Raw genomic sequence first — 26,553 nt, 5'->3', positions numbered from 1 at the left:
ATCACATTTGGCCAAGATGGAAACTGAACTGAGCCCAGGTTTCATTTCCCATATACCCAAGCACAACGCCATCCCGGCTGCTTTGTCGCTGGCCGTGGCTCTGAAGTTGGGCACGATGCGGCGCCGGCGGTGCAGGGTGCTGGGGCAGGGACCCCTGTGCCAGCGCCAAGCTCTGCGGCACCCAAGGGTGCCGGGCTGCTGCGGGGCCGCAACGGCAGGAGGTGCGAGGTGGGACTGGGGACCTGAACGAGCACACGTGTGTGCCCACAGCGGCTGTCCCTCGCGGGCACCGGCATGTAGGCTATTGCCATGGCAGCTGTGACAGAGGTGTGCGCGGTGTTGATGTGTCGGGGCTGCTGGCAGCACCAGCAGGCCAGTCCAAAATGCCAAAAAGCCTCTCGAGCTCTGCTGGGGCAGCACCCTGCCCGCTGCCAGCGGGAGGTGCTCGGGGCAGGAGGTCCCCATCACTCTGGGGAGTGCGGGGAAGCTGGTGCCGGCAGGCAGGGCCCCTCTGTGTCACGCTGGGGTGCTGGGCTCCCCTCAGCCCCCCTTGCCAACAGGGGCTGGCAGGCAGGCGGGGAGGCTCACAGGCTGCCGGGAGCAGGCCCTGCCTGGGGCTCACACGCCTTTGTGCTTGGCGAGCCGCTGCGCCCGGGGAGCGCAGGCAGTGCCGAGGCTGCAGCCGTGGCTCCTCTCACAAGGAGGGCTGGCGGGCTGCCGGCCCTGCCCGCCGTGGCGTGAGCCCGTGGCAGCGCAGCGCGTGGCTGCCGGGGCCATGCGTGCTGCGGGGCTGCAGGCGTGAGCAGGTATGTGCCTCTCCGGGGAGGCGGAGCTGGGTCTGCTGCATGGCTCCCTGCCCGTCCCTGCCAGCGCGGCTGTCCCTGTCTGCATGTGTGTCTCCCGAGGAGAGTGTGGTGCGTGTGCACGTGTCCGGCTGTGTGTGCGTGGGGGAGTCCCGTGGCTGCCCGGCGTGGCGGTGAGGCGCTGCCATCGCGGGGACTGCACGGCTGGAAGTGCCGGCTGCTCGGCACGGCTTCCCGGGGTGCCCGTGTTGCATCACCGAAACTCCCGGTAAGACCCTTCTTCCTTTGGGAGCCAGCGCCGGGAAGGGACACCATTCTGCCCGCTCGGCCCCATCCTGCCTGCCTGCTTCCCTGGCGCGGCAGCGGGTGGCCGGGGGCTGCGATGGGGCTGCCCGGGCGGCGGCGGGGAAGCCATCTGTGAGCGGCGGCGGCGGAGGGGTTAAGTGCGGGATCAGCTGTTCTCATGTCATTACGGATTCTCTTCATTTTATACAGAGCTCTGTTTGATGTCTGAATGCACAGGGGACTCCCCCTCCTCCTCCAACTCCCACCCCTTTTATTTCGCTCCCTCGCCCTCTCTCCCTTCCTCCTCCCCTTCCTTTCTCTCTCCCCGCTCCCGCTCTGGCTCACACACACCCTTTGCAGACCGTGCGCTCAGTGCCAGTGTCTAATGGCACCGAAGTGAACAGGCGAGCGCTGCTCCCCGGGCGCGCGGCGCTGCCGGCCTGCCGCAGATGAATCCCTCCTAACTAGCGCCGAGGGGTCGGGAGGGACGGCCGAGGAGGGGAGAGCCCGAGGGGCGAGCTGGGAAGACGAGGATAGCGGTGTGCGGAAGAGGACGGACCCGCGAGCAGCTTCACGGCTACCTGTCGACACATGCTGTGCTCCATGGCTAACTCGGGCTGCCTCCTTGTCTCCAACTCAGGCATGCTTCCTCACTCTCTCCCCTGTCCTCCAGCCTTCCTCTACCTCCAACAGGTAAGTCACCCTCTCCGGGGGATTTTTTTGCTTTCCGGTTCACACGTGTTTCTGGCCGGTTCCCTCTCGGCGGAGGGTCAGAGCTTAACTGCTTCCTCCCCAGCCACGGGGCCTCTCCGGCACCAGCCCCGTGGCACCGGCAAGTTGTGTTGCTGTGGTGGCTTGTAATCCTCGGCCACGATTCCTTTGGGGTTTCTCGGTTTCTCTGCCGAGGCGGCTGGGAGCGTGACCGGGGCTGGAGAGCGGGCTGAGATGCGGGCAGTGCGGCAGGCAGAGCTGCCAACGTCCAGCGCTTTCCCTGCCTCGGCGCTGCTGCCGTTCGGCAGAGGCGAGGGGCAATGATGGATGCTCGGATAAAGGAATGAGGCTCCTGCGTGGCCTGAGCAGCCTCCGGGGAGAAGGGAAGGTGATGAGCTTGTGCATGCACATGCATGTGCACGTATGTGTGTGCGTGTGCCGTCACGTTGTGCGTATCTGCAGCCGGGCCGCGGGGTCGAGCGTGCGTGGGTTCGTCTCACTGTCGACAGGAAGGTGCTGCAGAGGGACCCGGGGGGGTGCGGCGGGTCCGGGCGAGCCCCAGGACCGGGCAGCCCGGCCAGAGGGTGCCTGGGCCATCGGTTTCGTCCTTAACTTCTGGCCAGGGTGTGCTGTCCCGCGGGGCTGCCCTCGGTCCCGCGCTGGACCCGGTGCGCAGGGTTTCCGGGCTCGTCGTCCCAGGGAAAGTGCAGCTCGGGAGAGGCAGCATCAGAAATCCTGTCTCCCAGCCAGGTGAACTGCTCCATTTGTGCTTTTAGGAGTTTAAAAATTCATAGCATCCTCACTGCGCTCGGCATGGCCTGCACGGCTCACCTAGCAGCCGAGGACAGGCAGCACGGTCGTGGGCACAAACCTTCCCGCCCCAGCGGGGAAGGGCTGGGGAGCGTTTCGGTTCCTTGGGATGTCTGTAGCCTGTGTCCGAGCGGGCTTGCGTCTGGAGTGTGGCCGAGCTGGTGGCGGGGACAGCGAGGCCCAGGGTCGCTCCATCTGGCGCGTGGGAGATGGGGCTGGCAAAGCTGGTGCTGCCGCTGGTTATACAAGTGCAGCGGCGGCTGCGGGGTGTGCATGGGGCCAGGGCTCACGTGGGGGCTGCTGCAGAGGCCGGCCAAGACAGGTGTGTGATTTATTGCACCCTCCTGCAGGCAGGGGCTGGGGAGAGCTGGGGCTGGGCTGGATTTCGGTCTCGGCTTCCCTAGGCTGTGCTGAGGTCCCTGTGGCCGCTGCTCGGCTGCCCAGGCACGTCTGATACCGAGCAGAAACCATTCCCGAGCCCCGACCCGTCCCCGGGGAGGTTTTCTGTCCCTCTGAAGGGAGCGCATGGATGCTTTGAATTGGCGGCCGGCGCAGGGCCCGGAGCCTCTGTTGGGAGCAGGCAGCAGTCTGGGAAATTTCCCTCTCCAGCCGGGATCCCCTTGTCCCCCGGCCGCCACGAGGGGCTTGGCTGTGCCGCTCGCCCTGCGGAGCGCTCCGGCACAGACCAGCTGCACTGCCTGTCAGCTCCCGGGGCTGCGGCTGGAGGCAGCAGGGGCCGGCAGCGTGGCGGGCAGGCGTGGGCTGCCTGCTGCCGGTGCCCAGCTGGGCCGTGCACAAATGGAGTTTGGGGTTCCTGGGAAGGAGCAGCTTTTCCCCGATGCACGGCGCTCTGCACCCAGCAGCTCCTGGTTCCCCCATCGCGCTGTTTGTTTTAATTTGGCCGTCGTGTTTAGTGTCTCTTCCTCCCCGCTCTCCCAGAAGCCTCCTGCTCCTTGGCAGCAGGTCTGGACTCGCGAGCCAGGAAGGAGGGTTTTAGTAAGAGATTTGGAGTTAGATTTTCACCCAGCTAATGAGCGTGATGGAGGCCAGAATCTCCGTCCTCTTCCCAGGGCTTGTCCCTTGCTGAGGTTCTGCGCCCAGCACTTGGGGACGGGGTGTTCCTGGTGCATGTCGCAACGAGGCATCAGGCAGAGGGACGTCACTGGCAGCCGTCACATGGGGAAGGGGCACAGGGCATGCGCTGCTGCCAGGCTCCTCATCCTCCCCAGCTGAGCAATGGGCCTGCCTGGTGCCTGGTGTGTTAAGCCTGAATTCGTTCTGGATTTTGGATGTGCACACCTTCAGCACGCCTGTGCTAGAGGAGTGCACAGGGAGCAATGCTGCCTCTGTCTGTGGGCACGTGCCCGCCGCGGAGCTCGCCTCTGGCCAGCCAGCTCGACTCACCTGTGCGCAGCCAGAGATGCCCAGGGGGTTTAACGGACTCTCCCCGAAGGTGTTGCGATGTGGGGTCTGTGGGGGGCTCGGTTTAGACCCCCTGGGTTACAGTTCCCTGTCCAGGGTGCGTGTGTACGTAGGGAGGCAGATGTCCGTGCATCAGACCTGGGGTAGGCACGTATGCGTGGACGGTGCCTGAGCTCTGCGGCTGCAGGGGCCCGTGCTGGCCAGCGGCTCCTCCCGTGCCGGGACGCGGGTCTGGCTGGCGTGGCCTGGCCTGGCCAGGGGGGCCAAGAGCTGGGGGGCCACAGGGTCTGTGCGCAGTAACTGGCCTTATCCCCTTCGGGCATGTGCTCTCCCCGCAGGGAGCTTGTTGGCATTCGCTGTATTTGTTCCCAAGGAGGCCACTGTGTTTCGTAGCTCCCTGGCTCCGGCATTTTCAGCAGTGTCGGTATTTGAAGGAATGTCCAAGAAATGAAGTTGTCTGTAAAACTTCGATTAGCCCAGTGCCAGAGAAAATCCAGCTGCCACCGGGCTCTGGCGGTGTGAACGGCTCATCCAAGCGGCTGCGGGCGCCTCGCAGCTCGCTCAGCTCAGCTCCCCCCATGCAGCTGCGTGGCTGCCCCTGTCCTGCCGCAGGAGCTGTGGTTTCCGGCACTCTGCATAGTGCAGCCGCGCTGTGTGCAGGAATCGCCCGGGGGCTCCCGGGCAGCCGGGATGAGAGAGGGCTGCAGGGCGGGCGGCGGGAGGGTGGGTGCACGCCCACGGTGGAGCAGCCTGCGCTGGCGGGGCAGGCGGGAGCACCACGTCTTTCGGTGGGACTTGGCGGTAACGTTTAGCTCTTGCTCAGTGAGGACCTGGGCGCAGAGGGAGACTTTGGTGGCTGCGTTTCGTTAACAGACGAATCGGTTGCTGCTTAAAAAGTGTCGCCACTGTAATTATAAGCGAGCAGCTAATCACTCCAGGATGAGGCACGGTGCTGACCTGGAACAGACCCAGGCTCTGAGGCTCAGCATCGGCGCTAGAGCACGGCGCGGACCTGGGCGCAGGCAGTGATGTGCGTGTGGGACTGGATGCGAGCGCAGGTTGATGTACAGGTGGGCTGAAACCTGCCGCAGAGCTGCCCCCGAGGTGCCGCTCACCAGGGGCGTCCCCGGTGCCTGCGGTCGCACCATGCTGCCCAGCCTGCAGCGCAGGAGGCTCAGCTGAGCAGCGCCCGGCCCGCTGGGAAACAGCCTCTGCAAAAGGCTGCTTGGAAAATTCCTTTCCAAAAGGGCTGCTGCCAAGTTTAGCATATTATATTTTTAGGGAGCAAGTCTATTCCGAGCAGTATTGTAGTGTGTTGCAGCAGCGGGTTCATTTCAAACCTGGTTTCTCCCCCTGCTTGTGTGTCGCACGGATGCGAGACCCGGCGCGGCAGCTTCCGGCTCCGGCCGAGGGCCCGCACTGCAGCGGCCGCCTTGCTTGCACAGCGGAGGACAGGCTTTAAAGCTGCAAAAAACGTGGTTTTCTTTTTTTTAATATATTGAAAACACTGACATTAATTTTAGCTTTGCAAAGCTGGTTTTCCCACAGTAGCTGTAATTTAGGCCTACACTGCCTGGCGATGCTCTTTTTATAGGTATATTCCTATTTTAGTACTATAGTGATGGGTGAATGAGTAGATTAAATTAGATTTAGTATCTATCATTCTTTAAAGCATTACAGGCAGGCGGTGGAGGGGTATGGTTTAACAAAGAAGAAAGGCTAATTAGGAGAGCAGGCACAGGCTGCCCACGCCGGCTCCCACCGCCCCCGGCGCCTGCCTGCCCCCGGCCCGCAGCCGCCCTTGCTCAGGGCCCAGCGTCCAAATAGGAAAGCGCATTTGAAACCAGATTTTCCCGCGCTGCCACAGGGCCGGAACGGCTCTGGGTTTGCAGCTGGGGCCGGGCAGGATGCCGAGTTCTGGGTGCCAGGGCCGAGCACCCCAGACTCCTCGCTCCTCCGGGGACCTGCAGAGTCACGGCGGTGACTTGGCTCCCCGGCTGCTCTCCCCACGGGGTGAGCGCTGCCGCCAGCTGCTGCCCGGGTCCTGCTGCCAGCCCCGGACAGGACTCCTGCGTGTGGGTGCATTGCGTCTCTCGCACCGGAGGCACCTTGGTAGCGGGGCCCTGCCGGCACCAACCCTGACGTGAGCGCGGTGGCTGTGCGGAGCGATGCTGCCCCATTCCCAGGGCTTGCGTCTGTGAAATGAACGGGATTCAGTGGTGGAGCCGGTGAGTGGTGGGGGCACCGAGGGGCACGGTGGTCTCTCCAGAAAGGGCATGAGTCCCTTAGGTGCAGCTGGGATTGGCAAGCGGGCACGCTGGGCATGCATGGGGCTGGGCTGCTGGGAGGGTGCAGGGAGGCTTGGGAAAGCGCCGGCATCAGGGAGCTCTGGTAGGGATGCCTTGGCACAGGAGGGAACCAAACGTCCAAGGAAGGAGCTGGGTCTTTCCAGTGCTGGGATGCCCTGGCAGGGCAGAGGAGGCTCCAAGCCTGTGGAAGGCCGTGGCTTCGATGTTCCTGCTGCCTGTTCCACGGCAGCCAGGCCAGCCCGGCCTCATCCAGCCAGGCAGCAGGGTGGAGGCGGGCAGGAGCCGGGCTGAGCAGGGAACGCTGCGGGTAAACGGCAGCCCCCAGTGAGAGCCCGGGGGTGCAGGTCGAGCGTGGGTGAGCCCCCCAGTGCAGGGCACACACGGGCACCCGTGTGCTGGGCAGGGCTTCGAGGGATGTGCAGGCACACAGGATGCTCCCTGCGGCGTCGGCTATCGCCTGGTGAGCCCTGCTGTGCCGGTGCAAGCTCCATTGTGCGCCCGGCAGTGTGTGACCAGGGGGCTTTGCAATCCTGGCCATGCCGTGACTGCTGGCTCAGTGAAATGCCACTGCCATGGAGCAGGCTCAGGGCGCCAGGCTGCCCGCAGGGCTTCACACCTCCACTGCCTGCAGGCAAGCGTGGCCGTACCGCGGGGGCTTTAACCTGCGTCGCCTTCCTCGGCATTCATCCGGCCCTGGGGCGAGGGCAGCGGTGGCACCACTGGCACTGCAGCCCAGCTGGCAGCTCGGGGAGCAGCCCCCCCCAACCCAAGCTCAGTGGGCTGCAGGTTGTGGGAGGCGCTGGCCTGGGCACAGAGTCTGGCTGGGGAGGGATGAAAGGCCACGTCCCAGTGGGTAACAGGGTTTGTGGTGGCAGTCGCAGGACAGGCATCCCCCGGGGCTGCCGGCATTGCCTGCAGGGGGTCGGGTGCGGTTCCCAAATCGCCTACAAGCCCCACTGTCCCCAGCTGGTGTCCCCCCTCCTGGGTTCTCGCTTTGTCCCCCTGGCACCTTCCTGAGCGTCCAGCCGGCTCCAGCAGCCAGCAGCCACGGTGTCCCCTGGGGCAGAGCCCCCGCCCCAGCGGCCTTGGCGTCCCCGGCTGTGCTGCACAGTTCTTACAGACGGGGTTTGCACAGCATCAGCAGGATTCGCTCCAGCCCCTGTGTGAGCAGCACTGCTGAGATGTGATCCCTGGCAGCAATAACCTATTAAACAGAGTGAGACGAGCGCTGGAAGGAGACCCAGTCCGAGGAGGCAGTTTGCAGGGATGGTGCCGGGAGCAGCACTTGGGCAGCCCACGCCTCCGTGCTGGTGCTGCCAGGGTTTTGGTGTGTGGGACAGGGTGGTGCTGCCAGGGAAGGCAGGCGGTTTGGGGACCTGTCGGGGTCAGCGCCTGCGGAGCCAGGTCCCACTCCCACCCTTGGGGATCTCAGCCGTTTCCCGCCATCAAAGAGCCAGGGGCTGCTGCGCACCGGTCCCGGGAGGGCTCCCGCGAGCACGTAGTGGGTGCTGGGGCTGGAGTGTGTCTGCAGAGGCAGGGTGGCCGTGTGCCTACCAGGTCCCTATGGCTGGCACCCAGGCACAGTGGCTGACGCATGCCGGCAGGGTCATGCCGGCGGTGGGGCTCGCTGCGGGATACAGGGGTGGTGGCAGCCGGCGTGCCTTGCGGTGGCCCTGTGGCGGGGGAGTAAGGCAGGTCTGGCTGCTCCCACTCCCCCTTGCTGGAGCGCCAGGCTTGCAGCACTTTGTCATGATTTTCCCCCCGTCTGCAAGCAGCGATCCCTCACTGCTTGCATTACCCGAGTAGAAAATGACACATAAGCTGACATGATTGCCACGGCTCCCAGCGCCCCACAGCAGCTTTTCCCCAGCAGCACGGGGGGGCAGGCAGGGCAGGTGGCACACAGGTGCCCCGGCTTCTCACCCTGTGCTCCCCGCTGCCTTCACGTCCCCCTCCAGCCGAGCTGCGGCAGAGCCGGGGAGAGGAGGGGACTGGCGGTGCCGAGGCAGCACATCAGCGAAGCTGAGCGGCAGAGCACCGTGCCCGTGTGCCCCGTCCTGCCCTGGCCTCTCGCCTCCCCCTCTGCTCCATGCCCGGCACTGTGCCAGGGACCACGCTGCTCCCCTGCGTCCCCAATGGCCTCCTGCAGCTCTCTGCGGGGCTGGGGAGCCCCCAGCAGCGCGTGCCCGCCCCGTCTGTCAGCACCCCTTCGGCAGCTTTTGGGCCTGGGTGAGGCTGGTGTTCACTGGCAGATTTCTGTCCCTGTCCTTTCGCCCAGGCTGGCTGGGGACGTGCTGCGCTGGCGGGGCCGGAGCTCGAGCCCCAGGGTCTGGGCTGTGAGCCGGGGCTGTGCTGGCTGCATGCCTGCTGCGGCTGCCCGGCAGGATGCACGGGTACCGGGTGTGCGGCCAGCTCATCCCCGGCAGCAGGGCTGGTCAGGGCGTGAGTGCAAAGCCCCTCATGCAAGCAGGAGCTGGCCAGGGAGGGAAGCAGGGGAAGGACACGCAGGTCCTGCTTCGGTGCAGGGGTTGGAGAGGCCGGGATGAGCTGAGCTCTGGCTCTGGGACGGGGTCCCTGAGGGGAGCAGCAGCGGGGCTGTCCCTGAGCTCCCGGAGGAGCCCTGGCACCGGCTGCGGAGGGGAGCAGCCCCAGCCTGGGGGGATCCCACGTCCCCCCTGCTGCGCCTGCTTGGCATCTCGCCGCCACGGCACCGGCCGCGGCCTTCAAATGGCTCTTGCATAAAATCAAAAATGGGGAGAAGAGTGGGAGCAGGCGACAGTGGCAGCTTATTTGTGATCTGCATTGTGTGGGGAGCTCTTAATTAGAGCTAATTAGACTAATTAACTTGCAAATGAGAAACTCGTCTTTTTCTCCTTTTCTTTCACAAGAAAAAATAAAAAAGACGAACAACAAGATAAATATTGAGGCTAATTACTTTGTACCTGCTGCAGAGCCCCTCCAGCTCGCAGGATGCCCCTCTCCTGACCAGCATGCCTGCCCGACGCGGTGTGCCGTGGCGTGCCATGCCTGTCCCTGTCCTGGTGTCGTGGCATTGGCTGTCCCCACTTACGGCTGGTCCCACCCCACTGGTGGAGTGGGACCACCCACCAGTCTCTATGCACCCTCGTGCCCCAGTGCCCGGCAAGGATGCAGCACTTGTCCGGGAGCCAGTGGGGGCAGTGGCCTGCATGACACTGGCCATCGCCAGGACCCAGCGGCCAAGGCCCAACGCCGTCCTGGTGCTCAGCCTTGGCTGCCAGGTCCTGGTGATGGCCGGTGCCACAGAGGGCATGGCAGTATCGAGCCCTGGCACCCTCCTCACCAAACCCATCCCATCCCATCCCACCTTGGGACCAGAGCTGGGGGGGCCCCTCCACGGCACCACGTGATCCCGGCTGTTTTCCAGCTCTTCCCTCACGGCATCTCTGGTTTCCCTCTCACTCTGCCGCCGCAACACCCCGGGGGCTTTGTTAGCACAACTCGGTTCAAATGTCTGATTAGTCTTTAGGAGATCGAGGGGTCAATTTTCCACAGCTCCTTCCTCTCCATTTAACTAATTTAACTGCGCGATTGTTACAAATTTCATTTTATTATACCCCTGCTTCTCAGTCCAATTGAATTACCAAAATCTCATTTTCTCAGAAGTGCTGAATATGTAATTAGAGGAAAAATTATGCTCCTCACTGCCTATTAGAGAGGGCTGCGTGAGAGAGCTTGTCCGGGCGCACACGCAGGACCGCGGTTCCCCGAGCACCCACGCTGGCCAGTGCGAGCATGCGTGTGTTTGCGAGGCTGCGCGCGAGCGAGCGAGCGCCACGTGCGGCTGTGCCAGAGCCCCAGTGCAGCGGCGGTGTAACAGTGACAGGGGGCCATGGGTGGGCTCCTGGGTGCGAAGGGCTTTGCAGAAGTGGGGCCAGGGTCCGGGCAGTGCTGGCTGGGCTCCTCGGGGACCCGTGAGCTGTGGGGCAGGGTGTGGGGGTAGCAGCTGGAGCCGTCATGGTGCTTGCAGGGGAGGCATGAGGCCAGTGGACGTGGCTGTTCATCCTGCTGCTTGCTGCGTCTTGAGCTGTGTGGATCCAGCCAGGCTGGACTCGGCTGCCGGTAGCTCCGGCAGCGCCGCGCAAGGGCCGCGGCTGCCGGAGAGCCAGCAGGGGCAGCCGGCGCAGGAGCGCCGGTCCCCGGGCAGGAGCAGCCTCTCAGCAGGTGCTGGGAACGGTCAGGGAAGCGAGCCCAGCGCTGCGCCTGTGCTTGTCTGATGAAACCCGGGGCAGGGCTGGGAGCCGGCAGCCTCGGCAGCAGCAGCCCTGCTCTCGGACACTCACAGTGCCCCAGGCACCCCGGCCCCCGCTCGCCTCCCCGCACCCGCAGCGGGACCAGCTCAAGGGCCTGGGAGTGACTGTAGCCCTGTTGGCATGTGGCCCCGCCGGAGGAAGGTGCCTGCTCGTCTTCGGGCCCTGCCTGCCTCTGCCTGGGCTTTGACGGCCACCCACGTGCCTTAGCTCAGCAGTGTGAGCTGGGACACCCGATGTGCCTGGTCCCCTCCCTTCTGTGCCTCTCCCTCTGGGTGTGCTGGGGATGAGGCACCCTGCAGCACTTCCCAGAGCAGTAGCTGCTCTCCGGAGCCCTTAACCCCTTCCAGCGGTGGGGACACAGCAGCTGCCCCCCAGGAGCACTGGCAGCAGCAGACAGGCCAGCCTCCAGCGCGGCTTGGTCACCCTGGTGCGCAGAGCCATGCGGTGCATGGGCACCCGCATCCGACGCTCCGGTGTCTGCAGGGCTCAGGAGGAGCAGGTAGCTCAGGCAGACGCTGCCGAGGATTCAGACCCTCTCCAGCCCGTCCCCGTACCCAGGCTCTGCAGCCAAGCTTGTGCCTCGCGTGCCCACCTGTCCCAAACTCTTTGGTGGCCGTTGGGGACCATGCGCTGCTGGGAATCCCAGCCAACGCTGCGTATGCCAGGTCTGCATTGCTCCGATGAGCCTGTAAGAAGAGTTGTGCTGGGGCAACCGGCCTGGCTGCTGCCCTCCAGCAGCGTCTGCTCAGGGCTGGGAGCTACTGTGGGTGAGCCCTGGCACCACCGGCGATGCCGGGCCCTGCTCAGGAGGGAGGAGGGTGCTGCGTGTCCCGGAGCTGCGGTCCTCCTGCTCGCTGCGGGCCTGATCCTGTCGCGTCTCCGGTGGTGACGCAGCCGGGTCCCTCCCTGGTGCAGCAGCACAGGTACATGTGAGCCTGGGAGATGTCAGCCGCGTGCATGCGGGTGGTGGCCAGGAGCCCCCCCAAGCACCCCCATCTCGCCTCGGTTACACAACATTATCATTTCATAATACTCTGAAATATACATGAAGTTGGCTGAATGCAGATGAAATTGCACCATTTACTTCATGAATATTTCATGCAGCCTCAGCTCCGAAGTTTCTGGCTGGCAGAGCCAGGAGCTGGGGCCGGACCCTGCTCCCTCCTCGCCCCATGCAGGAGGTGACAGGGACATGCGGGCAGGTCTGCGCCTGGGCTGGCGTCTCGTCCCCTCTCCTGCTGGGTATTACACGGCCGCGGGCCGCCACGTCCTTCCTCCCCGGGCTCCCGCGGACAGAGGGGAAGCAGCGTCCGGCCCTGGCTGTGCCCTGGCCCCTGGCAGCCGCAGCAGCCAGGCTCTGCCAGCAGGTGCTCACGGGGCTGAGAGCAGGAGCCGGCCTCGCTGCCCTGGGCTGGCAAGGGGCAGCTCCCCTCTTGCAGGGTCCTGGCGCAGGGGAGGGGGGGCAGGAGGTGCTGAGACAGTGTGTGGCAGTCCGGAAAAATGGTCTTTTTCCCATGCTGGCAGGCTGCCTGCCTTCCCCCTGGCTCCTCCTCCTCCTCCTCCTCCTCCTCTCGCGCCGTCACTCCTGCCCCTCTGGTCCTGCCTGTTCTCTCCAGCCCTGCTGCTCTTTGCAGAGCTTCCCACTTGAGCATCCCTGGCAGATGCCATCAGCAGGCTCTCACTCCTCTCCTGCCTCCTCGTTAATGAAGACATTAAGCACGGTGGCTGCTACCTCTGGCCTCCGCAGCTCCTCACCTCCTTTCACGGCTCCTTCCCGGGGGGGTGATTCCCCTGTTGTCCCCCCCAGCTCTCTGTGGGGCCACGATGGCCCCATTCTGAGGAGGAGAGGAGAAGCGACCCGCCGCCATCTCTGCCGGCCCCTCCGGCAGGCAGGACTTGTCCCTCCTGGGGCCAGGGACGTCCCCACAGCGAGCGCCCCGACCCCGCTCCCCCGCTGCAGCCTGGAGCTCTGTGGCTGGTGCCTGCTCGGGGCCAGGCGCGCTGCTTTGTATGGATGGCGCAGCATTTTGGGTAATGAAATATTCACAGGTCAGTGATTCCTTGAGAAATGACGGGGATCAGTCAATTCCTTTTCAGGGAGTAATTTTCTTCCCCTTCACGGCCTCTGTTTCATGTTGACAGTCATTAGCATGAGCGAGCGGCTGGATCGAAGGGGGGACGTTGTGGCTGTCAAGCAGATGAGCTGCACCGGGCACGGCCTCTCAGCAGCCCGTGGTGATGGCACAGCTGCGTGGCCCCTGGGCGCCTGGGGTCACGTGGGGCCGTGCGAGGACCCTCCTGCCGCCACCGGGGCATTTGCTGAGCCCGTCTCTGCTGCCCGGCACAGCGCGCAGCGCCGCCCTGCTCCGAGGCAGCAGGCGCGAGGGCAGCTGCTCCCATCGGCCTCCCTGTGCGCTGCCCCAGTCCGTCCCCCGCTCTGCGTCCTGCTGGCAGGCACACTGGGTCCCGCCGCAGCAATGCGCTGCAGACTTGTTGCAGCAGCGAGCAGTTCCCCTGGCGCAGGCAGGCTCGGGCGCCCTCGGGGAATTGCTCAACACCCTTCTCCGTGCTCGGCTCTGACCTCGGGCTGTCTCGCCGTGCGGCCAAGGGATGCCCTGACAGTGAGTGAGCAAGCAGGAGCCAGTCTGGGTCAGGGTAATGTGCTTGCTGCCTGTACTGCTTGCAGGATGTGCTGCCCACTGAGGCTTTGCAGCTTGGAGGAACATTTTGGTGGCCTCCTTGGATTCTCTGGTAGTGTTAGGACCCCAGCCCCTCACTGCACCCCTTGGCGGGTGGCTGGTTCCCAGTGGAGGGAGCAGGACAGCCACAGGCATTGGGGACCGGAGCTGGGCTGGCTGCCCACAGCTGCCTGCAGATCCATGCTGCCTTTGCTTCCCGGACACCCGCGGCTGCAGGCTCCTCGGTGCGTGCTGCTCTTGGGGCTCCCTTCTCGTTGGCGGTTGGGAGGTGTATGGTGATGGGACTGTGCCCCCTCCCCAGCTGCTCCAGGGCTTGGCACACTGCTGTCCAGCCAGGCTGCACGTGTACCGTGACCAGGCAGTGCCGTGCCACCCCTGCACCCTGCACCAGCAGCACTGGCCTGGGCACAGCGCGCGGGAAGGGGACATCCACAGGCAGAGCTGGCCGGGTTGGGGTTGCCCTGGGCTGGAGATGAAAGCAGGAATGGGCTGAGGCAGCGGGATGGCCATGAGGCTTTTGAAGGAAACTCTGGGCACATTTGGAGCGGTCACCGGGTCGCAGGGGAGGGGAGCAGCCCCAGGACAGGCTGACGCCTGGTTGTAAATCATGACCATGTGTGCAAGCAGAGGCTCTGGCTGAGCATGGGGACAGCTCACTGGCTGGTCTTGCGGGCCCAGCGTGGGACCACCATGCTGCCCGTCCATGGCTGGAGTGGGGTGGCAGCGGGTGACGATTGCTCGTGAGCAGTCGGTAACTCAGGGGAGCTTGCACGCTGCACCTTTGCACCAGGCCGGCAGGATGCCCATTGCGGGTGAGGCGTGGCGGCACATTGCAGGGTGCCCAGGGCCAGTGGGTGCCCTCTCGTTAGTGCAGGTGCTCTGCGCTCGGCTAATTGCTCAGATACATCCTCTGTGTTTGGGGGCTCCTGATGCGTTATTTTCTTAAAAAGGAGCAAATGTTAAAAATGGCGTCGTCAGCCCTGAGCTGACAGGCACAATCACCAAAGTGCGGCGTCGGCAGGAACCAGCCCCACGCGCTAAATGACTTGAAAGGAAATGGCCTGGATTGTGCTGAGGAGGCAGAGTGCGGTGGGGAGAAAGCAAGTGGAGCAAACAAAAAAACTTCATTAATTAAAGAAACTCGTTAATGAGGGACATTTAATCAGCTAAAGATGATATCCACCCCCTGCCTGCTGCGGCAGCCGTTGTGCAGGGCTGGTGGCGCAGGGCTGAGCCACGGGCAGGGCAGGGGACACCACGCAGGGGATGCCATGCAGGAGACCTTGGGGTCCCGCTGGCTCTACCCTCCAGGGCTGGGCTTGGGGAGCAGTGTCCCGCAGCCATCTGGACAGAGTCGCTCTTGGGGGGCTCCCCTGGCCTCGGGCTCCTCGGTGCGGTGCTCTGCCAAGGAGCCGGGAGGCAGCGGGACAGCCTGCAGCCTGCGGGACGCAGCAGCATGTGCTGCACTTCCCAGAGCCGCTTCTCCCCTTGCCACAGCAAAGGCCTCGACTCCCCATCGCAGCCCCTCTGCTGCCATCCCTGGGGCCATGGTGTTTCAGTACAGAGCCATGCTGCAGCCCTGCCAGTGTCCTGCCCGGGCAGACGGGCAGCATGGGTGGTAGGGTGCTGCTCGGACCCCCCTGTGCCATGTTAAATACTGCCAGCTTTGCTCCGCACTCGGTCTTGGGCACCACACTAATCTCCTGTCTTATTTACTAAATGAGGGCCATGGGCCATTAATAATCAGAATTTCTTTTAATGCAAGTGCGGAAAGCCACCCCACAAAGCCCTGTGCAGGAGCATCCCCCGCGCCCCTGGGAGGGACGTGTGGTGCACGAGCAAGGGACGCCTGTCAGAGGCCTCTGTCCCTGGCAGCCACAGGCCAGCACCGCACCATGGGCTCCCTGCAGGGCTGGGCAGCCCAAGCTGGGAGCACCTGGCTGCAGGCCAGTGCTATCTGGCTGCCTCCTTTGGGGTGCAGAGGTGGGTCCCCAGGACCCCCCAGGCACTCGGCGCAGGGAGGGACCCCGGGGAGGAGCTGCTCCTGGTGCCAGCTAAGGGGCTGCTGTGGGCCTGGGGCCCCAGTAACCCTCCCGGGGGGAGCAGAGGGGCCCCGGGACTGCCTGGGGACGGGGCTTTTCCCACGCTGCAGGCAGCCCAGAGCAGCCAGCAGGGGAGGATGCAGGCAGCACGGGGTGCGGAGCCGAGCAGCAGCCGTTTCCCCATGACATCAACAAGCATCTTGCAAGCAAACCCATCGCTATCCCGCTCCCCGCGGGGCCCTCGCCCCCAGCAGCCCCTGCCACCCAGCCGAGCAGCCCCGTCCCTGCCCGGGGATGGATGGGCAGCACTGGCGGGAGGGAGGCACTGGGAGCCGTAGGTCTGCACCTCTGCAGCACCAGCAGCCCTGGCGATGGCGAGCAGCAAAACAGGAAGAACCTAATGGTCCCTGAATGAAATAATACTTGGGCTGACAAGCACTGCGACAGCCCTAATTAATAACAGATATGAACGTGGCTGTCAGGACGGGCTGGTGAGGAGCCAGCGGGGCCCGAGACCTGGGCAGGTGGGGACGGTCCCTGCCCCGGCAGCCATCTGTGTCTCCCTGCCCGCTGCCTCTTCCTGCCTAGGCAGCAGTGCCCGTCCCCGCTGTGACGGTGGCTGATCCTGGCTATGGTGACAGCAAGAACGAGCGTCCAGCGTGGATCATGCGGGAGTGCTGCAGGCTGCTCCTGCTGCTGGCTCCGTGCACACAGGCAGGGAACATCGGGCACTGGGCATCAGGGACGCAGGCAGGGAGGGTCAGGCGCCGGGACCACGACTGCTGTGACTGTTTGGTGTCTGCCCACTCCCCAGAGCAGGCTCAGGCGCCAGGGCCAGGCTGAGCGCAGGATGGAAACCCTCCAGCCTGCGAGGTGGGGTTTGCACCTGCGGCGCAGGCAGGAGCGTTGCCCTGGCTGCCCGGCTCAGAGGCAGTGCCAGGGAAGGGGCTTCGCTGTCCTGCAGCATCGGCAGCCCCGGGCTGCACTGGCAGGTGCATCTGGCTGACGTGTCCCCGAGCAGCTGAGTCAGCACGGGAAGGTGCTGGCGAGCCTGCCAATGACTTGCAGATCTGTAGCGGGATTATTCACGCTGGGTTTGCATGTGGTCCCCGCCATGCCCCCGGCGCGGGCTCCGCTGCCTCCCTCGCAGGCACGATGGCCCTGCCGGCTGGGGGACGGCGACTGGCAGTGCGGCCCCCCCGCCGTCCCTCTGCACCATAAATCGGCCACACACACAATTAAGGAGCTTGTCTCCACAGGCTGAGCCACAGATGTATTTCATGGGCGAGAGGCTGCCACAGCGGGTTGTAAAGCATCTGAGGGGCTGCCGGTGCTGCCCCGCGCGCTGGCTCAGGCATTCGCAGCCTCTCAGCTGTTGGCAGGGGCTGCTGCCACGTGCCACGGTGGGCATCTATGTGTGGCAGCGAGTGCAGCACAGGCGTGTGCAAGGGGGGAGAGCCCACGGGTGCACGTGGGGCTCTGAGGATGGTGGGTGGGTGTGCAGGAGAGGCACAGGCTGGCAGCCCCACACCCCGCCCCCAGCCCCACGCCGTGCCCCCAGCAGGCAGTGGGCAGCCCTCAGCCCGTGGTGCGGGTGCAGCTCACCCCGTTTGACCGGGGCAGCCAGGCCGGCTGCGTTAGAGCAAAGGGCCTAATCAAATATTTAGCAGTTAATTGATCCCTGTCTGAGTTTGCCAAGGGGCTATCGACATCCCTCCTTGGCCACCCCTCCCTGCCTCCCCAGCCCCGCTCCCCTTCACTGCCACCACCATCACCGGGACGCTGGGTTTGCTGCTGGCGGGCACTGATGCTGTCCAGCCCACCCAGAGTGATGCTGCCGGCCTGGCTTTGCTTTGCCCCACATTGGGCTCCCTGGTTTCCTTCCCCGAGGAGAGGGTGATGTGCAGGCTCCCTTAGTTAAGCCCCACAGCAGGGGCTCCGTCTTCCCGCTGCGCGAGCCCCAGCGCACCAGGCAGGCAGGGCACCGGAGTGGGAGACGATGGGGGCTCGGCTGCAGGCGATGCAACCCAGGAGCTGCCACAGCACAGACACAGCCCAGGGTTTGAGGGGAGGACACACCAAAGGGTGGGTGTGGTGGGGCTGGGGGGCCTGGTTCTGGCTGCGGGGACCAGGACCCCTCCCCGGGGCAGGTCGCAGCCCAGGCACCCCGAGGACGTCGGTGGGTAAGGGGGATGGTGCCGCTGTCTCGGCAGGGTAACCAGGACGCCACGGCCCCGCCGGACGCGATGGCTCAGCCCTACCCCCCGGCCCAGTACCCCCCGCCCCCCCAGAACGGGATCCCCGCAGAGTACGCGCCGCCGCACCCCCACCCCACGCAGGACTACTCGGGGCAAAGCACAGTACCGGAGCACGCCATGACCCTCTACACACCAGCACAGAGCCACGCCGAACAGCCGGGCACCGACGCCAGCACACAGTCCATAGCAGGGACGCAGACGGTACCGGTAAGGGAGCGGCATCCAGGGGGGCGAGCGGGGGTCCGAGGGCAGCGCCGGAGCTGCCGGGAGGGGTGCTGGGGCAGCAGCGCTTACCCGGCCACGGTCCCTCGGGGTGCCGGGCTGGGTGCCTCCGCTGCAGCCGCCGGCTGTCTCCCTCAGCCCCCCCGTCATTTCTAATCACTTGTAATCTACCTGCTTGGCTGCCTTCCCACCAGATAGCTTCAATTACGGGGTTGTAATGCAGCGCCGGGGAAAGTGCTGAGCCGAGCACTTCCCAGCCCGGCTGCAGCAGCCCCGCGTGCAGGGTCTGCCACCCCCTGCCCCGAAAACACCCGTGTGCCGCGGTCACAGCCCCCGGGCACCGTGCCACTGGGCTGACGGGGGGAGAGAGGCCACTGTGAGGCCACCTGACGCTGGCTGGCTCTCCACAGCGGATCACCCCTCGCGCAGGCCTCCCCCTCCCCAGGGTGTGCTCCCTGCACCCCCCCAGTGCTCAGCCCCCCAGGTCCCCAGGACCACTCATGGGGCGGGTGATGCCCTGACCCTGCTGGCAGCACTGGCCGAGGCGGAGAGGTGCAGGCAGGGTTGGTTCTGCAGGCTGGTTCCCGCAGGCAGAGATTCCCTCTGGCATGCCCCTGACTTGTCAGGCTGTGGGGAGACCCACGGGGTGCTGCCCGGAGCTTGGGGACCGCAGGGTCCAGGATCCCTGGGGGAGGCAGGGCCATGTGCAGGGGAGGGGAACAGTCCCCATGCCTGGATCCCTGCTGGGGGACACAGGGCTGGCAAGGCTGGGGTCTGATGGCCGGCGGTGCTTCCCGCAGCAGACAGACGAGGTGGCACAGACAGACAGCCAGCAGCTACACTCGTCAGATAACACAGACAAGCAGCAGCCCAAGAGGTTACACGTCTCCAACATCCCCTTCCGATTCCGGGACCCCGATCTGCGGCAAATGTTCGGGGTGAGTCCGGCCCCGTCCAGCCACACGCGTCCTGCTGCTCTCTGCTCGGGTGCTGCCCTGTGGCACCGCAGGGACCCCGGCATTGTCCCGTCCCAAGGGCCCGTCCTGCCCAGCCCGCAGCATGCACGGGTGCCTCCGTGCAGCTGCTGGCCGGGAGCAGTGGTTTGCGGGATTTGCACCCTGGTTAACAGCCGGGCTGTCAGACCAAGGCCCATGTGTGGAGGGGGGAGTGACACAGAGCCCTTGTCCCCCTCCCCTTGTCCCCTTCCCAGCCCTCATTAGGATTCAGAGCACTGGAAGCTAATGAGATCTTGGGTGGTACTGCTCAAGTCCTGGAAGAGCGGGTGCCATGGGAGGGACGGGGGCTCTCCTTTGCATGGCACCCAGGGTCCCCTGGTCTGGCCCCCGAGGCAGCCCCCTGCCTGTCCCTGGCCCAGCTAGGCACAGAGCCCTGTGCCAGCACCCCTGGGTGCGGACACGGGGCCGGGGGCTCTGTGGGCGTTCACCCCTCTGCTCTCTCTGCTTGCAGCAATTCGGGAAGATCCTGGATGTGGAGATCATTTTCAATGAGCGGGGCTCCAAGGTGGGTGCTGCCCGCGGCCGGCGCCATTACGGCGAGCGCCGGGGAGGGGGACAGGTGGAGCCGGGTGACCTGGGGGCTCGTCTGCCCGCTCTCCCCTCCTCTCCTGCCCCGCGGGACCCAGGCATGGGGTACCCCATCTCGGGGCAGCCCCGCTGCCCTGTGCCAGCTGTGGGGGCTGTGCGGGTCCCTGCACCCCGAGCGCACAGGCAGCTCGTGTCCCTCTGTGTGTGGATGTGTCTGTTTATCTTCCCCGCTTTCTGTGCCCCTCTCCCGGACTCTTCTCCCAGCTCGCAGGCCATGCTGGGGCCTCAGCCGGGACCCCCAGACCCAGCGGGGGCCCCAGCCCGGGCTCTTCATCTCTGCACTGCGGCAGCCTCATCTCCTGCGCCAGCTCTCCTGATTCACCCCCTCTCTCTCTCTGTCCCCGCACCCTCTCTCTGTCTCTCTCTCTGTCTTTCTCCTTTTCTCCTCTGCTCACAGGGTTTTGGGTTTGTAACTTTTGAAACTAGCACAGATGCCGACCGGGCACGGGAGAAGCTGAATGGCACCATCGTAGAGGGCCGGAAGATTGAGGTGCTCAGATAAGTGTGCTAGTGCCATGCCTGCGTGTGCGTGCGTCCCCTCCGCCCTGCCTGCGGGCCCTCTCCTGCCAGGGGCTGCAGGCAGGGCAGAACTGCCTGGGGGCTGCAGGCCAGGGAGAGCTGGGGCAGGGGGCACTTTGGGGCAGCCCCGGGTCCTGCCTTGGTCCCGCATCCCCCAGGGGAGGCTTGCCTGGCGCGTGCATACGTCCGTGAATGCGGCACGGGAGCATGTGTGCCGGCTGCTGGGAAGGTCGTCACTTGGCGCAAGGAGCATCCAGCTCAAATGAACCTCCTGCGTGCGGGGAGAGCTGGGGCACCAGCCCGGGCTCCGGCTGCGTTTTGCTCGGTTACAGAGGGGACTGGCGGACCCCAGCTGCCCACAGCTCCCTGAGCTCTGCAGGGAGGAGAGGGGCTTTCTGCTCCGTGTGCCGTCCCCACCTCCCCTGTGCCCGAGAGAGAAGGATGCTGCGCAGGGCTCCCGCGCCCGCTGTGCAGGCAGCTGCCGGGCTGCCCAGCCCCCGAGGCTTTTATTTCTTCAAGCTGGGCAGAGGGATCAGGCTCTGTCCGTTCGTGGGCAGCACCTTGCTGATCGCCAGCGAGCAATGGGAAGTGGGGCAGCACGCGGCGGAGGGAGTGGGACGCAAACGTCCCCAGCAGTGCTGAGCCCAGCGAAGGGCAGCGCGGCAGGGCACAGCAGTGCTCCGTGGACGGGCCCTGCGTATTGGAGAACGTGGTCCAACAAAGCCAGGCAGGAGCTCGCAGGTGCTTGCAGGAGTGACCCGGGCTCCTGCTGCAAGTGTGTCCTTCCTGCAGGCTGGGTCAGGGTGGGGACGGGAGGCGGCCGAGCCAGGCGGCAGCGTGTTGGGGCTCAGCCTGAGCACGGCACCGCAGCGGTCGGGGCATTGGCCGCCAGCCCGACCGATGCTCGTCACTGGAGCCGGGGCAGGAGCCAGGAGGCCTGGGCTGGCCGGGGGTGTGGGCAGGACTGCATCACGGTGGGGCGGCTGCAGGCAGAGACTCCTGCCGCATCTCCTCGTGCGGCTGGCGTCCTTTGCTCCAGCATCTGAAGCAGCAGTGACGCGCGCCGAGTGTGGCCGAGCGGGCCTTGGACCGCGGTCTCGCCAGCCTCGCTGCCCACAGGCGCTGAGCTCCCATCCCCTCTCTCCGCAGGTGAACAACGCCACGGCCCGGGTCATGACAAACAAGAAAGCTGCCAACCCGTACACCAACGGTAAGGGCCAGCGCAATGAGAGATGGAGCTGTCGCAGGCAGGGGCAACGCTGGGCACCCTCGCTGCCAGGCTGCCGCTGAGCACCTGCAGCAAACACCCTTGGCACCCTTGGGCAGGCAGGAGAGCATCCACTCCCTGCCCAACGCCGGGGTTCAGCCCCCCTGGGCACCCCACGCCCTGCAGCTGCCCGGGGATGGAAGCTGTGGCCCCTCAGAGCCCAGCTGGGGGGTGGGGGGAGCGCTGCGGGGAGGGTGCCCCCAGCCTCACCGGCTGTCCCTGCCCGCAGGCTGGAAGCTGAACCCAGTGGTGGGAGCAGTCTACGGCCCCGAGTTCTACGCAGGTAATGTCGGTCGGGGCCAGCCCCGCTGCGGGTCCCCCCAAACGTCGGCTCCGCACTGTGTCCAACTCCGCCGCTGCTCTGAGCAGCGAGCAGCCCCCCTCCCCTCTCCCTCTCCTGCACCCCTGCGTGCACAGCTCCCCCCGCCCTGGTCCCTTGCCCAGCATCCCCACGGGGCCACGTCCCTGGCAGGCCCCAGGGGGTGGAGGCAGGCTCTGGCACAGGGTGCCCCGTGGTGGCTGCGCGGGTCCCTGCCGTGTGCTGTGGGGAGCTGCTGCAGAAAGCCCACGTTTGTCCCTCCCCTCCTGCAGTAACGGGGTTCCCGTACCCCGCCACGGGGACAGCCGTGGCCTACCGAGGGGCACACTTACGGGGACGAGGACGCGCTGTCTACAACACCTTCCGGGCTGCACCGCCACCGCCGCCCATCCCCGCCTACGGCGCGTGAGTACCTGGGTGGCGGGGGGCACTGCCTGCCTTGGGGCAGGGGGTCCGTTTGCTGCCACGTTGCTCCGATTCTGCTGCCATCAGCATCGGCATTGCTGGGCTCTCATGCTTCGGGAACGGGCTGCAGCTCCCCCAGCACCTGCCTGGCCTCAGGCTCTGTGAAACCCCCCAGGCTGCTGCCCGTCAGGGTGACCTACGTGCCTCCTGTGCCCCAAAGCACGGACCGTTATTCCAGCCGTGTCAGTTGGTTTAACAGAAATACTCCCTCTCCCAGCACACACGGCCACTCTGGTGTCAGGCACGGCCGTGGTGATCTGTGGCTCCTCAGTGCTCCCAGCGGTGATTGTGCCCCAGACTCCTCCATCCCTGTGGCACCCCCTGCCTTTGGCCGTGCCCTCCATCCGTCCCCGCGTCCCTGCCCTCCCTGCCAGGAGTCCCAGCTCGGGACGTGCCCTCGGGCTGCCTGGACGGCCGCTCCTCGCCCCTTGGCTGTGCTGCTGGAAGCAGCTCCCCCAGTTCACCGGCTTCACCCCGATCCCTCTTGGCCGGTGACGCAGGCCAGGCTCTGACGCCTCTGCGTCGTTTGCAGGGTCGTCTACCAGGACGGGTTCTACGGAGCTGAGATCTATGTAAGTGCAGCCATGCCCGGATCTGGGCCATGCCGGGGACCCTGTGCCAGGGTGGGGAATGAGCAGCACCAGGCGGCTCCGTGTCGGGCTCTGCCCCCTGCCAGCCCCTTCCCCTGGGGAGGGCAGCCAGAGCCCAGGCGGAGTGTGGACGGGAGCATGCACTCCAGAGCGAGCGAGGTGGCACCTTGCGGGGTCCTGTGCCCCCAGCCGGGGCCCTCACAGGGCCAGCACTGCACGGGATTTACAGCCTCGGCGGGCACCGGTGCACTGTCTTACACCGGCATTTAACCTCCATATTTAAGAAGCCATTGGCGATATTTCAGGCGGGCGGCTGAAGGATTTATCTAACGTGACACCTCATTAAAGCAATCAGGGAGGTGACATTCTCTCCTCTGGAAATTTAATTTTTTAAGGTTAATGTTTGTGAAAGCCCCTGGGGAATGGTAATGAGGCTGGTGTGCGCCTGGTGGCATGGGCACTGGCTCCCTGCGGCGTCCCACCGCTGCTCCCTGGCAGTGCCCAGGGGGTGCCCAGCTGCCCCGGCCCCCCAAGCCTCCCCCGGCGGGTGCTGCCCCCCACCCTGACAGCAGTCTCTCCCTCCGCTGCAGGGGGGCTATGCCGCCTACAGATACGCCCAGCCCGCAGCAGCAGCAGCAGCGTACAGTGACAGGTAAGCACTGCTGCACTGCAGGCATTGCTCCCGGGGCGGGGGAAGCCTTGTTTCACCCCCTGCACTGCCCAGTCCGACACACCCCAGCTCCCATGGGACGAGGACAGAGCCAGGCACGATGAGGGTGTCCTGCAAATGGGGGCCCCTGCATGCTCCCCTTCGAGCTTGTTCTGGCAGGGACTGGTGCCCAGGCAGGGAGAAGCAGGGAGGTCCTGGGGGGCTCCCAGGTGCAGCAGGGGGAAGCAGTGGTCAGGCGGGGAGGCTGCTGAGGGAACACGGGACCCGACCCCAGTCGCTAACGCCCACCGCTGTGTTTGCTTCTAGTTACGGCAGAGTGTATGCAGCGGCAGACCCGTACCACCACACCATCGGCCCCGCCGCCACGTACAGCATCGGCACCATGGTAAGAGCAGCCCCCGCGGCCTTTCTTTGCTTCCCAGTGCGAGCTGCAGCCAGCCCGGGGAGGGGAGCCCGGCACGGCAGTCCATGGAGCCTGCGGGCTGTGGGGGCAGGCGAGGGGCGCGGGGCAGCACCGCACGTGGGGGCCTTGGGAGGGGGAGCCGGGAGCTGGCAGCGGCGGCAGGAGCAGCGCAGCCCCTGCCTGGCTCTGTCCACAGGCAGGCAAGAGAGGAGGCCCCCGCCCCGTGCCTCCACCCTGTGTGTCCCGTTACGCCCGGCCAGAGGCTGCCCCGCGCAGTCGCCCACGCACGCCGCTTCCGTGGGGCCCGGCTGCCCCCCGTGCTGGCTGCCTGGGCAGCACCCCAGGGACCCCCTTTCTCCTCCCCGGTGCGGGGCTGTGTCCCCAGGCCCCGGCACGCGGCCACGCGCAGGGAGCATGCGTGTGCGCCGGTGCCTGCAGCCCGCCCGCTTGCTGCGGCTCTTAGCTAGCTTCACAACCAGCATCAAAGATGAAAAATCCCACTCATGGGCAGGATCTCAAAGCCAACCCGTCTTTTTCTTCCTTTTTTAACCCCCCACCCCCGACTGGGGCCAGGCTGCCGAGCGCCCCTCGGCACCCCCGGCCCTGGGCAGCCGCTAGCGAGGGGCCACGGCCCCTCCGTCCTGCGGGGATGGGCAGGGCGGGTACTCAGCGCCGCAGCGGGGACAGGGACAGGCTCCTCCGCGGTCACTGCAGGCAGGAGGAGGCCTGGCCATGGTGTTGCTGTGCTGGATGCACCGGGGCTTGGGGCACGCCGCAGCCCCCAGCCCCTGCACCACCCCAAGGCAGCACCCGCGGCCATCCCAGAGCCCAGGCAGCGCTGGGCACCCTCAGCCCTGCCCGCCCCTCACGTCCCAAGGACAGAAGTGATTCGGTGTCATTTTAAAGAGGAAAAAAAAAAAAAAGGAAAAAAAAAAGGGAAGAACTGGGCTTTGCCTCTCTCTCGAATACTGATTGGCTTTTTTTTCATCTTTGATGTTGCAGGCTAGTCTATACCGAGGAGGGTACAGCCGCTTCACTCCCTACTAGCAAGACAGACACAGCCCCTCCCACCACTAACACTGACTGCTCACTAGCACCAAACCAAACCAGGCAGACAGAGCCGAGGCCGAGCCTCTGGAGGAACCGCGGGCCCTGCCCGGGCGGGCTGGGGCTGGGGCTGGGGCTGGGCTCCGCTGAGCCTCGGCAGCCCACACCCATAGGGTTACCTCAAGCCGCTCCATCCCGCCGCCCACCCACGTCTCCTGCACCGTCCGCCTGCCCCGGCGCAGCCCTGCGCCTCGGCGCTGCCGAGCGCCACGGGATCCCGGGCGGCTCCTGCCCCCGGCATCCCTGGGGACCGCGGGGAGCAGGGCCAGCCCTCGGCCCCAATGGCACCCCGCTCCCAGAGCCGGGTCGTGGGGTCCCCGGGCAGCTCCACCCTGGCACGAGCCCCTGGCGGGTGCTGCCCTTGCCGGGGGTGCAGTGGACTCATCCCCCTGCAAGGGAGGAGGGGATGCTCTGCCTGCCAGCACGGGGGGCACAGCGCCGACAGCAGCCCCGGAGCAGCCCCTCTGCCCCCCATAGCAGAGACAGGAGCCGGCGGGGGCTGCTGCATGCTCCTCGGGGATGGAGCTGGGCTGGGGTGGGTTCAGGACCCCGGGGACAACCCCCCTGGGCAGCAGCGCTTCTCCAGGGCCGACTGCGTTGCTCTGTGGAGGAGCTCCAGTGCGGCAGGCTGGCTGCGCAGGCATGGGATGCAGTGCGGGGCTTGGGGGGCCGGGCTGGCGCCCGCGTCCCTCCCAGCCAGCGGCTCGGCCAGGCTGCCCCGGCACGCTGCTCCAGCAAAAGACCTGCCTCTCTGTTTCTGTTGTAGTGAAACTGCGGCCGTTTCCTTCTGGGACCAGGAAGGGCAAAAAAATCCACACACACAAAAAAAATCAAAAATAAAAAAATTAAAAGCAAAGCAACAAAAAAAAAAAAAGGCAAAGCGGCAACAGCCAAGTGAAAGTCCCATACCGTCCACACACGCACCGAGCGAGCGAGTCCCGGAGGAGCGCTGCGGCGAGCACGGACCGGCCGGACGCGCCAGAGGGGCCCCTCTCCGCCCCGGCCCCGCAGCCCGTGGCAGGGAGGGAGAGCCGGCACGCCATCGAGCGCAGGGGTGTCCGGAGGGGCCTCCGCCCGCCCAGGCGCAGCGCCTGGGCACCACGTCTTCCTTTCCATCCCAGCACGGCAGCGCTGGGGGTGCCGGCGGAGCGCTGCGGCACACCGGCCCTTCCCCGGCCCTGGGGACTGGGTGCCAGGGTGGGAACCCGGCTTCGTGTTTCCTGAGCTCTGGCGCTTGCCGGTCATCAGTGTGTCGAGTGTGCGAGGCCTCGGCTCCCACACGGAGCTGGGGCGGCGGCGCAGCCGCTTTGCTGAGGCGCTGGGCGTTGCAGGGGGACAAGCCTCTGCCTTTTAAAGGGAATTTTTGTTAAGAGGAGCTTGCAACTCGCTTGCGATCCCTTTCCCCTCCCTCCCCTCCATCCCCTGACGCACCCGGGGCTCCCACCCCGCAGGGAGCAACCCTGACCGATGCCGCTTGCGGCCCCCTGTGCTGAGCGGGGATGAGGGCTGCCCTGATCCTGCTCCCACCTGCTCCGTGGCACGGGACATGCTCACGGCCACCCGTCCCTGCCTGAGACAGTGGGATACTGCCAGCCCTCGGCGCAGGGTCTCGGCCGTTGCATCGCCCAGGACTAGGGGCCAGCATCGCCCGTGGGGACTAGCCTGAGCCCTGGGGTTGGTCTGCAGCAGCTGGCGTGCCGGGTCCCGTGTCTGGTGGCATGGGGTGCTGCAGAGCCCACCCCGGGGTGCAGCCCTG

General features: G+C 65.8%; 1 protein-coding gene across 17 annotated transcripts in view; it reads left to right on the top strand.

Moving 5' to 3' along the window:
• Nucleotides 1-25,704, top strand: part of RBFOX3 (RNA binding fox-1 homolog 3) — a 145,748-nt gene extending 120,044 nt beyond the window's left edge. For 2 of the 17 annotated variants that reach the window (XM_075169291.1, XM_075169292.1), the window contains exons 4-15: nt 1,449-1,781; nt 17,587-17,838; nt 18,654-18,791; nt 19,321-19,374; nt 19,855-19,947; nt 21,126-21,186; nt 21,473-21,526; nt 21,835-21,967; nt 22,560-22,599; nt 23,208-23,269; nt 23,594-23,672; nt 25,564-25,704. In XM_075169291.1, coding sequence (XP_075025392.1) covers nt 1,680-1,781; nt 17,587-17,838; nt 18,654-18,791; nt 19,321-19,374; nt 19,855-19,947; nt 21,126-21,186; nt 21,473-21,526; nt 21,835-21,967; nt 22,560-22,599; nt 23,208-23,269; nt 23,594-23,672; nt 25,564-25,566 — 1,071 coding nt within the window. In that variant the 5' untranslated portion in view covers nt 1,449-1,679 and the 3' untranslated portion in view covers nt 25,567-25,704. Of the gene's footprint in view, nt 1-1,448; nt 1,782-17,586; nt 17,839-18,653; nt 18,792-19,320; nt 19,375-19,854; nt 19,948-21,125; nt 21,187-21,472; nt 21,527-21,834; nt 21,968-22,559; nt 22,600-23,207; nt 23,270-23,593; nt 23,673-24,692 lie in introns of those variants that run through there. The other 15 variants (XM_075169298.1, XM_075169297.1, XM_075169302.1 and 12 more) reach the window with 13 other exon arrangements.
• The last annotated feature ends 849 nt before the right edge of the window (nt 25,705-26,553 follow it).

This window comes from Calonectris borealis, chromosome 20, assembly GCF_964195595.1.
Source record: "Calonectris borealis chromosome 20, bCalBor7.hap1.2, whole genome shotgun sequence".
NCBI classification, from domain to species: Eukaryota; Metazoa; Chordata; class Aves; order Procellariiformes; family Procellariidae; genus Calonectris; species Calonectris borealis.
This window is presented reverse-complemented; position numbering and strand designations above follow the sequence as displayed.